The following is a 13335-nucleotide window of genomic DNA, read 5'->3' as shown; positions in this document are numbered from 1 at the left end:
ACATTATCCAATATTAAATTTTCTGTACTGTATAGTAGAATTATTCTTTCATTGGCGCATGATAAATGCATAAGATTAGGTGCGATATTCTTGTCCTCGTAAAAGTATCGGTTTCTTTATTCAAAAACATACTCCAACCGTACAAGCGTAAATAGATTGATAATAAATTATCGGCACCTGCTACGCTACGAGTGAAATAAAAAAAAATTATTCAAATATTATTAACTTGTTTTCTAATAAAAAAAATAATTATAGAATTAAAATATAATGTATATTAAATAATATCTTTTTAATTAATAACATCGGCAGGTTAATAATTTAAGGGTTATGGTATTTAAACAATTTCTATACAATGGACAGTGAGGCGATGCGGTGGAAAAGTCCATGATTGTACGGTAGACGGGTGCGGCACTGAGTGAGATGGATGCAATAAGAGCCGTTGATTTAACCAAGAAAAAAAACAGGAAAAAAAGAGTAACCATCCGTGACTTTTGGGACTGCTCTTTTAGATCTGAGACCACTCGGACCCGCCACGTTTCTTTTGTAAGAACCCAGATGGCAGAGTCATCAAAAGAAAAAAAAGGCCCTCCTCTCTTTCTTGAGTTTTCGCATGGGAAAAAAGGAGATTTCATCGGGTAAACTACATTTTAGTACCTAAAGACTAAAAAATGCTTATTGGTCCCTAATGTGAATTGCCTGGAGGTGGGCATTTGGAGATATCAAGTTGGAATTAAGAAATTAAGAAATTATGAAATGATGGAGTGAGAATTGAGAGGTAGAGAAGATGACAAGAGGTGACCTTTATTATATAAAACAAAGCTCATTATGCCTCCCATCAAAATTTAAATATAAAAGGACAAGTATGTAAATTATATTAATGTGCAAATAATTTTCTAGAACTTCAGATGTGGACATTGACCTCAAGACAAATGGTCGTCGGATAGATAACAAAGGTTAAAGATAAATCCCACTTTTTTAATATAAAAAATTCAATTTTTTTTCATTTTTTCTCTCGTTTTTTTTTTTTTTTTGACTTCCAATCCATGCTTGTGATTTGCAGGGAGTTTTATATGTTCTGGAACATGCATGGGTCTTCGTGTTTGTATTGTGCCTGTGTGAACAAGGGTTTATATATTATTGGATTTTAAATCCCATCTTATATGTAAATATTTTATTTTCCTTATTTTCTTGAACATAAGATATTCATTCCTCACCTATACATCTAATGATGGTTATATTACATTAAAGGTAAACGTAAAAACTTCAATTCGATATTAAGCTTTAATGTTCTTGTAGTAATTATATATTTCAATTCACTGTTAAGCTTTAATATTCTCGTAGTAATTATATATTTAGTTGTTGGCTGAATAGTGAAAACCCAGTCTAGTATCTTTATTTTTAGATTTTTCATGGTTGATCCCTGTAGTTTTAGTGAAAGTTCATTTTGATCCCTTAATTTTTTATATTGTTTGGATTTGGTCCCTTGTAGTTTTATTGAAAGTTTAGTTTGGTTTTTTAATTTTCATATTTTTCATGATTATGACATAGTTTTCAAACAAGATCGAAAATCTTGATAATGATATCAATAATTATTTATGAATAGTAATGATGTGAATATTGTGATCACATAGCCACACAAATCACACTCAATATTGAAATTTGATTCTGAAAAATTAAAAGAGATCTGATAGAAATGTAACACAATGAAAACATGTCACAAGGTATTAGTATTATTGAAATGAAATCGAATGACACCATAAAACCAGTTAATCTTCTATAAATCATATTTAGTTCATTTAAGAATTAAAAAAAAATACATGAATATATCTCACATATTAAATTGAAAAGTTTAGAATTATTATTGATCAAAAGGTTGCTGAAACTTAGGTTTACAAGATTTTAAATACTCCTAAAAAATTAACCATAAAACCTATACTAGTAAGCTCAAACAATGATATAAACAAGTCTTGAGCTATAGTCGGAATAATAAAAATAAAAATCATAAGTTAATCTCCATACTGCTATGAGAAGAAGAAAGGAAAACAATACAAGTTTGATATAAGACCTTTTTTTTTATAGCCTGCAATGTTGTCGAATGATCCTAAAAAATAATATGTCATTAAATATTATCAGCTCTTATTTCTTTGTGTAACTGATGAATAAAAAATTTTATAAGAAAAGGATTTTGGAAATATTAACGAATCTTTAACACACATAAAAATTAGATTGCAACCCATTAAAAATCCTTATAGAACTAAGAAATTCCCAAAACAAGTGTCACATCCTTGTACAAAAATGATCTTTACTAAATATGAAATCCACAAGTTAAAAGGAAGTAAATAACAAAATTCCTGCAGCCTGTTCTGACCTATATTACTAGTCTTTCATGAACTACTAATTTGTCTAAAATTTTATCCCAACATAAAAAAATATCTCTGAAATCTTCTGTAAATTTTCCAGTTCGATCCAACGATTTAATTAAGATTTATGCTCAATGACGTAAACTAAACGGTAGAAAATTTTATGCTAAAATCCAAATGTGACTTTACTTGGATTGTATCAAATTATATATGAGCTTAATATATATTTTTTAAAACAAAATACTCATGAATGTTCTATAAGAATAAAATATTTATTTATTTTAATTATATTATCGTTATTTTTTATATTATTTTATCAAATCAATTATTCTTTAGTTTTTCATACATTCTGGAGTTATGATTTTTTTTATATTTTTGTTGAAACTTTCTTTTAAAATTGTGATATGTTTTTTTAAAAGTCAATATTTCTAGAATAAAAATAAACAAGGAGTTTTGATTGAAGGGATACACAATATCTTCTTAATTTAAATTCTTGAAAATTTTTTAAATATTTATTTGAATTTCCTTTAGTTTTTATTCAAAAAATCACGTTGCTAATAAAAAAAAACATGTTTCTTAAAACAAGAAAATACATAAACAAAAAAGTGTAATTTTGCAAAAAAAAAAAACATTTTTTCGAAATTTAAATTATCTTTTAAAAATATATATGTTAATTATCATAAAATTAGATAAAAAATTCAAAAAGTTGGTAAATTTACTGGAGTTGATAACTCAAATTATGAATTCGATGAGATAAGGTTACAAATCCAGTTTCATTTTGATATTAAAAAAATAATATTATTTTAAAAAAACAACCACCTCCAAGTCGACGAGTATCATAATTTAATTTGAAATTCAAAATAAGTGAAAACCCAGATTAAAAGTTTTCGGCTAAACATGTCTTCTTTTCTCAGAGGTAGCGTAGCGCGACGCGCTACCAGTAACGTAAGAAGAAGTATGGAAAATAATTTGTGAGCGTTCTAAGGAGGCGTATCTACACGTGCCAACCGTGTGGAGGCAGTAGCTATCTACCTGCTTCCTACTAAATTCACCGTCCCTGACCGAGTAAAGCCTATCTTAGCTGTAAAGCTGAACCACACACGTGTTACGCAGTTTATTCACAGTTATTTCCGTCAATAAATAAATATATTAAAACAAATAATGGTCTTTACTGATTTAGACTAACCCACAAGATAAGCTTTCTGGTAGTCTACCAAAGCCATTAATTGCTGTGATCTTATCCTCTTAGAATAATCAACGCCATGCCTTCAACAATAAACTCAATTTGACTTTTAAAATATTGAATAAAAGATGATAATTATTGTACCAATCTATTTTTTAATTTTTAATCTCTTGTTTTTTACATCATATCCATAAAAAAAAAAAACATTCCTTTTGCTATAATATAATAGCGATTTTATACATTATTTTAAAATAAATCATTTAAATCATTCCGTATATTTTATTTCACAGTAAATTCTTCTGGGGTGATGTCCCAGTAGTTTGAGATGAACTTTGTAAGAACTTGTTTCTTTTTGTGTTTAAATTAATTTTTTATGACGATTTTGAATTATTTTGATTTGTTTGTGATAAAAATAAAGTTTAAAAATTAAATAAAAATATTATTAAATAAAAAAGATTTTGAAAACAAGCGTGAAATATTTGTGGGTGCCCACAGGTAAATTAAATCACGTGCTCTCTTTATTTGTTTCCCATTTCAGTAACCTACAGGGCCAGAAAGTAACCGGCTAGTATCGGTAAACAGATGCAAAGACAAGCCGATAGTCAGCTACTGTGCAGTACTAAACAGTCGCCAGTAGACCCCACCATAAAAAACCCTCAAAAATCAAATATCGACCGTCCAATCCACCTCATTGTTCACAGACGTATAAATACACCCTTCAAGCCTGCCTCTTCGTGGTTCTTATCCATCTTTGATTTTCTTTCCAGAATACAGCTCTCTCTTCTCTCTCTTCACTATAATGGAAATTAAATCAATCTGTCTATGTTTTCTCTCTATAATCATTCATACAAATACAAACCTTCCCCTCTTTCTTTATCTTCATTATCAACCAGCCTAAAACCAGCGTTCTTGGCTTCTCCTTTTTAGCTTTCTTGAATTATTTCTTTGGTTTCTTGTTTCGAAAAGAACATGATTACACAGTCCTGCAAAGACAGCCTGGATATGATTTCGGTTAATGATTTTCGTGGACTGGAACGGATCCCTGCTGTAATGAATGAACTTGGATGTGAGGTTGGCGATGAACATGGTCAAGGTCCTGTCGTGTCAAAACAACGAAGGATCGTTGTGGCAAATCAGCTGCCAATAAGAGGGTACCGGAATGAAGGAACAAAAGGTTGGTTTTTTGAATTTGACAAGGATAGTCTTGTTTTGCAGTTAAAAGACGGGTTTCCTGCTAATACAGAAGTTTGGTACGTGGGGATGTTAAAGGTTGATGTTGAAAAGGAAGATCAAGAAGAGGTTGCACAATTGATGTTTCATAAGTTTAGATGCGTCCCTGTTTTCTTGACTGTTGATCAAAAGAACAAGTATTATCATGGATTTTGCAAGCACTATTTATGGCCTTTGTTTCATTATATGTTGCCTTTGTCGCCTAGTCATGGCGGTGTACGTTTTGATAAGTCGCTTTGGGAGGGTTATATAGTAGCTAATCAATTGTTTGCAAACAAAGTAGCTGAGATTCTTTGGCCTGATAAGGATTCTGTTTGGGTGCATGACTATCATCTTATGGTGTTGCCTAGTATCTTGAGGAATAGGTACACAAGAGTTAAACTTGGCTTCTTTTTGCATAGTCCATTCCCATCATCTGAGATATATAGGACTATACCTGTTAGGGAGCAGATTTTGAGGTCTCTTTTGAACTGTGATCTTATTGGGTTTCATACTTTTGATTATGCTAGGCATTTCTTGTCTTGTTGTAGTAGGTTGCTGGGCATTGATTATCAGTGCAAAAGGGGTTACATTGGTCTTGATTACTGTGGTAAGACTATCAATATTAAGATCTTGCCTGTGGGAATTCATATGGGACAGCTTGAGTCGGATCTGAACATGGAGCAGACTGCTACTTTGGCCAAGCAATTGAAGGAGAAATTTGAAGGGAAAGTTGTGATGGTTGGTGTGGATGATCTGGATATGTTTAAAGGTATTAGCTTGAAGTTTTCAGCGATGGGGAGACTTTTGGAAATGCATCCGGAATTGATAGGGAGCGTGGTATTAGTCCAGATTGCTAATCCGGCCAGAAGTCGGGGTAAGGATGTGCAAGAAGTCAGACTTGAGACCAGTGTCATTGCTCAACAGATCAATAATAAATACGGTAAAGAAGGCTATGAGCCAATTGTTTTTATTAATGATCCATTAAGCGCTCTAGAGAAAGCAGCGTACTATGCGATATCTGAATGTTGTGTGGTTAATGCTGTTAGGGATGGGATGAATTTGGTTTCATATAAATACACTGTTTGTAGGCAGGGCAGCCCTGTTTTAGACAAGGCATTGGGGCTTAATGAATCAGATAAAAGGAAAAGTTTCCTAATTGTGTCAGAATTCATTGGATGCTCACCGTCCCTCAGCGGGGCATATCGTGTCAATCCTTGGGACGTAAATGCTGTGGCTGATGCCATGTATGTGGGTATCCACATGAAGGATGAAGAGAAACATTTGCGCCACGAGAAGCACTATAATTATATTAGCTCTCACGACGTTGCTTTTTGGGCGAGGAGTTTTGATCAGGACCTTGATAGAGCTTGCAAAGAGCATCATCTCAAGAGGTATTACAATGTCGGATTTGGTTTGAATTTCAGAGCTGCTGCTGTGGGAAAAAACTTTAGAATGCTTACGGTCGAAACAATTGTTGCTGCCTATAACAATACAAACAGCCGGTTAATCCTTTTAGACTATGATGGAACTATGAAGCCAAAGTCTGCTGTTGACAAAACACCCAGAAATGAAGTTATTTCAATCCTGAATTGCTTATGCAGCGATCCCAAGAACATTGTTTTCATTGTGAGCGGCAGAGGAAGGGATCCTCTAAGCAAATGGTTCTTTCCATGTGAGAAATTGGGTATTTCAGCTGAGCATGGTTACTTTACTAGGTATAGTCTTTTGTATTTCATTAGCTTATGTGATGCATGGATTTGAGTGTTATCTATTTTAGCTCTTGACGATCCTGTTTACATTTAGGTGGACAAGGGATTCTCAATGGGAGACTTGCTCAGTCGCAATGGATTGTGATTGGAAAAAGACTGTAGAACCTGTCATGGAGGTGTACACAGCGACAACTGATGGATCTTTCATAGAGCACAAAGAAAGTGCACTAGTTTGGCACTATCAAGATGCGGACCCTGATTTCGGCGGCTGCCAGGCTAAAGAGCTTCTTGATCACTTGGAGAGTGTCCTTGCTAACGAGCCTGTAGTTGTTAAAAGGGGCCGACAGATTGTTGAGGTGAAACCGCAGGTAATGAAACGTATTGAACTATTTTCAATTTAGTAGTTATGGTGCCAGCCACTAGAGGTTTGATATTCTGAAGTGAAAGAGAGAAAGATGTGCTTCTGAATTGCATTAGTCACTGAAGTTCAGATGGAGAAAGAAATTTGCTTTATGAATATGAAATTATATGGGCTGTGGTTATTTTGGTACAACTGTATCTGTAGTATATGCAGTTTGTCTAGTGATACAATATGTTACCATGTCTACTGCAAAAAGAAAGAAGTTGCATTGTAGTTTTATCTTTCTATCTTTGCATATTTGCTGTCATTCAAGAGGCACCTGCACTGTTAATTGATGTTGAGTAAGATTTGGTTGTTTCATAAATGGGAAGTTAGGTTATGATCCTTGACTTCCCGTATAAATCTGGAGAAGTTGGGTTATATATCCTTGACCTTTCTTTTTTGGTGAATTTCAGGGAGTAAGCAAAGGTGTAGTTGTTGAAGACCTTATTTCAAGCATGCGAAGTAAGGGCAAGTCACCCGATTTCCTATTCTGCATCGGCGATGACAGGTCAGATGAGGATATGTTCGAGACCATTGCAAGACTTGTTGGCAATCCATCATTGCCACCCATTGCAGAAGTGTTTGCCTGCACTGTCGGTCATAAGCCAAGCAAGGCAAAATACTATCTCGATGATACGCCTGATGTCATCGAGTTGCTTCAAGGCCTTGCTACAGCATCAGTAGGACCAAATGTTACACATACTCTGGAAGAAGATATCTAAAATGACCATAGGAAACAGAAAACTAGGAAAACATGGGCCATGAGTTTGGAGCTTTGGGTTTTACTCCATTTATCTCATCCATGTTAGGAGGGAAGGTGTTGATTTAGGGCTAATCAAATGATACATCAGGACATGTATAGCACATAACTTACTTTTACAACCACAGGTTCATCTTATAATTCAGTTCTTAAAATTTACAAAGATGACAGATTCTTGTTTTTTCCTTAATTTGAGTTCACTTTTTCGTTTCATGACAGGTTGTTTTTTTTTTCCTGCCCCCCCCCCCTCCCACCATTTTCTGGAGATACAATCTGTGACCCAAGAAGAAAACATATTCAATCAGCTGTAGACTTCAATTTAAACTATCAAATCATGTGATGTCTTTCTCTGTGCTGCAATCATGTTTGATTAATTTTCAGGAATCTTGGATAGATGAATAAATCTGTGAACCATAAAGAAAGCAGGCGTCTGATCTGCTACAAAACCTACAGAGATAAAGCAAACCCTGACTGGTTTTGGCTTGTTTCATCAGCTAGTCTTGCAGCAGGGCTTTTACCACCTGATTACGAAAAGAAGTTCCTATTGCTGCGTGATCCCCGGTGTAATCCGTTTCTGAAAACTACGTTGCATAAACTTCTCAAACAAATTGCTACACGGAAGGAAAGATTATGACGAGAAATTTGGTAAGAACAGTTGACGTTGATGGTGACGCATAAATTGACCTCTTCCATAATTCCAAGGTTGGATAAATAGTAAAGACCATGCATTCAGAATTCATAATTTTCCTTGGTTTTGTTGTCCCGAGACACCCACGACATCATGCCCCTGTGTATCTGAATTATAGACTTCTAAGTTTGTATGATTTACGCATTTTTCCAGAACATTACATGACTAGCTTGGCCCTCTTATAGCCAAATCTTACAAGAGATGGCCTTCATGTCATCGGCAGATTTTGTCCTTGGTCAAGTAGATTATCATTGTCCAAAATCCAAGAGAGCCTCCCACATCAATGTTCCTCGTCTCATTTGAAGTTCAAGAAGCTTCATCTATGTCCAGCTTCGCAGCCTAATGAAATTAATCAATGAGTTCTATTTTGATTTTGAATTGTGTAATAATTAATCTTCAACTTTGGTGCTCTCCGTATTCTTCATCAATCAAATACATTTCTTCCGTGTAGCATATTAATGACCAAATATAGACAAATTTTTCGGCCTCATACTTTCATTTTACTCGATGGCTCTTAACAGTTTTCTCCTTGCATGCAACGTAACTCTTGAATTCTTGATGCAGAGAAATAATGTTCTTGTTGCTGTCAGAAGGAAAATTGCAAATACATGTCCTTTTATTTATTTATTTATCTGGGATTCAAAGACTGGATTATGCAAATATCTTTCTTTCACACAAGAGAGCATATAAAGTGCATGACTGATGGGATTTATTTATTACTATATTCGTGGCCTGCCGCGAGTTGTGTCAAAAACATTTCTAATGTAAGAAAAAACTCATTGCAAAACCAACTAGATCCAATAAGATAATTTCATCAAATGATATGATACAGAAAAAACAGCTACAATAAATATACCACATTAAAAAATAAGAACACAATCATGATAATCTACATAAAAAAATTACTTACTAAAAATAAAAACTCAATTCTAAAAAATCTAATACTGAATAATAATTTTTTATAATAAAATTAAAAAGGATAAAAAAAATCAATTCAAGTTAGTTTGTCAAACTTGTGACCCAAATTGTGAGGCTGAGATAATATTATAGAAAACAATATGAAAAAATTACGATGTCTGATTTCTAAAAATTCAAATATAGAATAACAAAATAAAAGAAAAGTTAATTAACAAAAAGAATAAAAAAGGCCATGACCACCAAACTCGCAATCTAGATCATGTGAACACAATAACCTAGTAGAAGACAAAACGAGAAAAACTATGAATCTTAATTCTCAAACTAACCTAATGTTAAGGCACGAAAATGAAAAATTATTCAATCTTAAAAAAATAATGACCTAAAAAAAATATTTGAGCTACCTGAGCAAACCCGGTAAACTCACGAATCAGGTCACAAGACCATGATAACCTCTTACAAAGAAAAACAAAGAAAATCATGAAACTCAATTCTAACAAATCCAATATTGAAGGATGAAATTAAAAAAAATAAAATTAATATAAGAAAAAAACCAATATCAACCCGAGTTATCACTTCAAACCTGTGATCTGGGTCATGAAACTAGAATCACCCTATAAAAAAACACTCAATCCCTAATTAATATAATGTTAAATAATAAAATTGAAAAAAATAATCAATTGTAATGAAGGGCCTAGAGCAAAAAAGTAGAAATCAAAATAATGATAACCAAATTTTTAAAAAATAAAAACCAAAATGAGAGGACAAAATTATTTTTTGGGATAGCAATGTGCCATCAACCGTCATACGCGTCGTACCATCTGGAAGAACTCACCACGATGCTTCCAACAAAACCAAAGGTGGTGATGTTCAACCATCGGAGGCAAACACACATGCCTTCAAAACACGATGACTAGCCTTCACACACACCAACTAATTTGCACTGCCCGTCCACCCTAGCACACTATAAGTTTTTTACTTTTAATTTTTATCACTTAACACTTCATTGTTTTACATCAACATAATTTTATTTTATTTTTTCAAACCAAGTATCGATCAAGTGCCAAATTTTTCTTTCAACGTCGTGAGAACCCTATATATAGACAGGCAAAACAAACCACCAAGTCAAATCCTAAAGAAAAGGTAATGTGAAAGGATCAAATTAAAAAAAAATAATTGGGTGACAAAGAAAAACTTTCAATGATCGTGTAAATCAATCCCTGATGTTAGCAAACAAAAGGGATTAAACATTTGTTCAATCTTTAATTTGGATCTTTGAATCTCTAATTATTTTACATCAATGGAATTGAATTTGATTTTTTCAAATTGAGCATCGACTGACATAATATTTCTCTGACATTGCAAAGTCTCCATACACATGCATAAGAATCAATTACAAAGACCAATCTCATATCAACACAATGTTAAAGGACTACATAAAAAAAGGTAAAAAAAATCTCAAGGACCTTTCACTATGCAAATCAATAGTGCAAGCTCTCAAAGAGCACGGTAAAATACCGATGCCTTTTATTTTTATATTTTAATATAGAAAAATAGCATATAGTAGATACCATATACAATGCATAATTGATGGGATTTGTTTAATCATAACTGCAAACTACACTTGCGATGAATTGATTAGTGATTTGTTGTTTTTTTTTTTTTTTATGTTAAAAAAGAAATGATTATTAGAGAAAAATTCTACATACTAATACCAAGTTTAGCTCAACATATTAACTTTAGTAAAAAAATCCTAAGATTTTTTTTTAAATAATCTCATTTTATAGTTTTTTAAAACAATTTTAGGTTAATTAATTTCAATAACCATGATCATTTTTCGAGTTGAGCCGGACTTGTTCTTAAATCTAATGAAAAAACTAAATCGCGAAGATATTAAAATATTATGTTAATGATGTAATAATGAGTTAAACAGAGGATTTGCAATGTCTGTATTAATTAGTGTTGTGTTTTTAGTCCTCGAGCAAATAGGATGGACTCCATCAATCGCTCTTCTCATGAAGCATGTAGCTTTGCCACTGCAAATACCCTTTCTTTATGAAGGTTTTGCCAAATTGCCAACTCATCAAGCGTCCGGTTATGGTAATTGTAATAAAGCATTTAATTATTTCCTTAATTTCGCATTAAAAATGATTGAAACATAAAATCTTGGATTAATTGCCAACGATTAGCAAATTTATTTGATATCTCTATCTTCATCTCTCAAACCAAATATGTTTTTGTCCTTTTTTTATTCATCTTTTTTACTTAAAATACTAACCAAACATACATGAATAATAAACAATATGTACTCTATAAGCATCCAAAAGGTGTGAATAAAAAAACAAGAAAAAATTTATTTACATTTCAATATCATGTTTCATTTTTTCAACAATTAACTATAATCTAAAAGGTGAGGTGAAGGCACCTTTCATCATGCCATTATCCATAAAAAATATATTACCAGGATTGCTATAATGAAATTTTTTTTTGTCCTTATATTTGTTTTTTAATTACACCCTTATAAACCCAAATTGATGACAATTAAAGTTACGTTATTGAGAAATGCACGATTCAAATACAGAAGATCAAAGTGAAAAGGATAGAGAAAAGCAGTGGCTGTTTCAAAATTAAAACAAAAGGTTCACTTTGGTCCTTAAACTTTTAAATTATAAACTTTAGGTTTCTCAATATTTTAAAAAATCAATTTTGGTACAAGACTTCATTTCCTTATTTCTTGGTTTCTAATTGGAGAGAGGAGATGGAGAATAGTTGGATTCTAAAGGTAGAGAGATAAAATCATAGTTAACACCGATACTAGCCACAAAAAAAGAGTAAATTTGGTGTCAATAGGTTCTATTAAATGAGGGGAATTTAGCTTAGGTGCTCTTTGCCCTTAACCTTGCTTGAGATGGTAGATTTGAGCTCAAAAACTTTTTTTTTCTAGGTTTTTAGTGGGATTTTTGGGTTCTCCATGGCCATGAATAGGTTTTCCAGGGTGTATAGAGTGTTTTTGGATTAAAAAATGATTGAAATTAGATTTTTTAGATATAAAACACTTTTGACTTAACTTTTTAGTTGTTGAAATCTAGGTAAAGCAGACAACGCATCGCATTCTATTTTTTTTTTTTAATAAAAAAACTTTAGGGTGGATGACACATTGTCCACCCCGTAATAAAAAAAAAAAAAAAGATTAAATAGGCCCAAGTGCATGGGCTGCTCTAAGCTTGCGCTCCAAAGCCAACCAAGCCTCAAGCTTAGGCCTTTTTCTCCTTTTTTTTTTTGTTTATTCTTTAATAATTCAATCATTCATAATATGATTTTTATTGATTTGTTTTTATTTTATTTTATTATTTAATATTTTGTTAATTTTAATTGGACAATATAATTTGTTTTAGTTTGATATTTGTAAATTTATCGCGATCTTAAACAAATGCTCCAGTATTTAATTAGTTCTTAATCTTGCGAGGTTATTAAATAAAAATTTATAAAAAAATTGTTGAACTCAATTAAGTTCATGTTGTGGTTCATATATTTAAATAGTTAATTTTGAGTTTATGATTTGATTCGATTTAAAATCAGTTTTATAATTTGATCCAGCTGCATGAATAATTAAATAAATACATAAACTTTTCACTTCAATGATTGAGCTTTTAAAATAAAAAAAATTGTTGAAAATATTATTTACATATTATTAAAGTGTTTTTCGTTTAAAAATATATCAAAATAATATTTTTTTTTAAAATTATTTTTGTGATCACACTATCAAAACAATTCAAAAACATAAAAAATTATTTTTTAATAAAAAAATAAATTTTAAATTTTTTAAAAATACAAATTAAACTATATTTCCAAACGGTACCTTTCAAGTCGACAGAATGGTTAGAATAGACTACAGAGACAGGAGTGGAAAATAATTTGAAAGCATTGAAATTGGGCCTATGAACTAAAGAAATTATGGGCTTAGAGAAACAATCTTATCTTCTAATTTTCCAACTGGGATCAAATTCAGTGTGAACACAACTGTTTCCTGTCAAAAAGAACACATTCCCTTCCTTTTTATTTTTTCCTGGCACACAGTGTCCCAAGTGGAAGCCCGTTGCTGATT

The 13335-nt window shown here is 32.1% G+C and overlaps 1 protein-coding gene across 1 annotated transcript; it reads left to right on the top strand.

The window, feature by feature from the left end:
• The first annotated feature begins 4278 nt into the window (after positions 1-4278).
• On the top strand, positions 4279-7817 carry LOC118034252 (probable alpha,alpha-trehalose-phosphate synthase [UDP-forming] 11). Its single transcript, XM_035039490.2, has 3 exons — positions 4279-6470; positions 6559-6832; positions 7281-7817. The coding sequence occupies exons 1-3, from the start codon at positions 4513-4515 to the stop codon at positions 7587-7589; spliced, it is 2541 nt and encodes an 846-aa protein (XP_034895381.1). The 5' UTR covers positions 4279-4512; the 3' UTR covers positions 7590-7817.
• The last annotated feature ends 5518 nt before the right edge of the window (positions 7818-13335 follow it).

The sequence above is a fragment of the Populus alba genome, chromosome 18, assembly GCF_005239225.2.
Source record: "Populus alba chromosome 18, ASM523922v2, whole genome shotgun sequence".
Classification (NCBI taxonomy): domain Eukaryota; kingdom Viridiplantae; phylum Streptophyta; class Magnoliopsida; order Malpighiales; family Salicaceae; genus Populus; species Populus alba.
This window is presented reverse-complemented; position numbering and strand designations above follow the sequence as displayed.

Coding starts and splice junctions, on each gene's coding strand:
- LOC118034252 (XM_035039490.2), top strand. CDS start 4,513: ATGATTACACAGTCCTGCAAAGACAGCCTGGATATGATTTCGGTTAAT. Junction 6,471..6,558: donor GAGCATGGTTACTTTACTAG/GTATAGTCTTTT, acceptor GTTTACATTTAG/GTGGACAAGGGATTCTCAAT. Junction 6,833..7,280: donor TTGTTGAGGTGAAACCGCAG/GTAATGAAACGT, acceptor GGTGAATTTCAG/GGAGTAAGCAAAGGTGTAGT.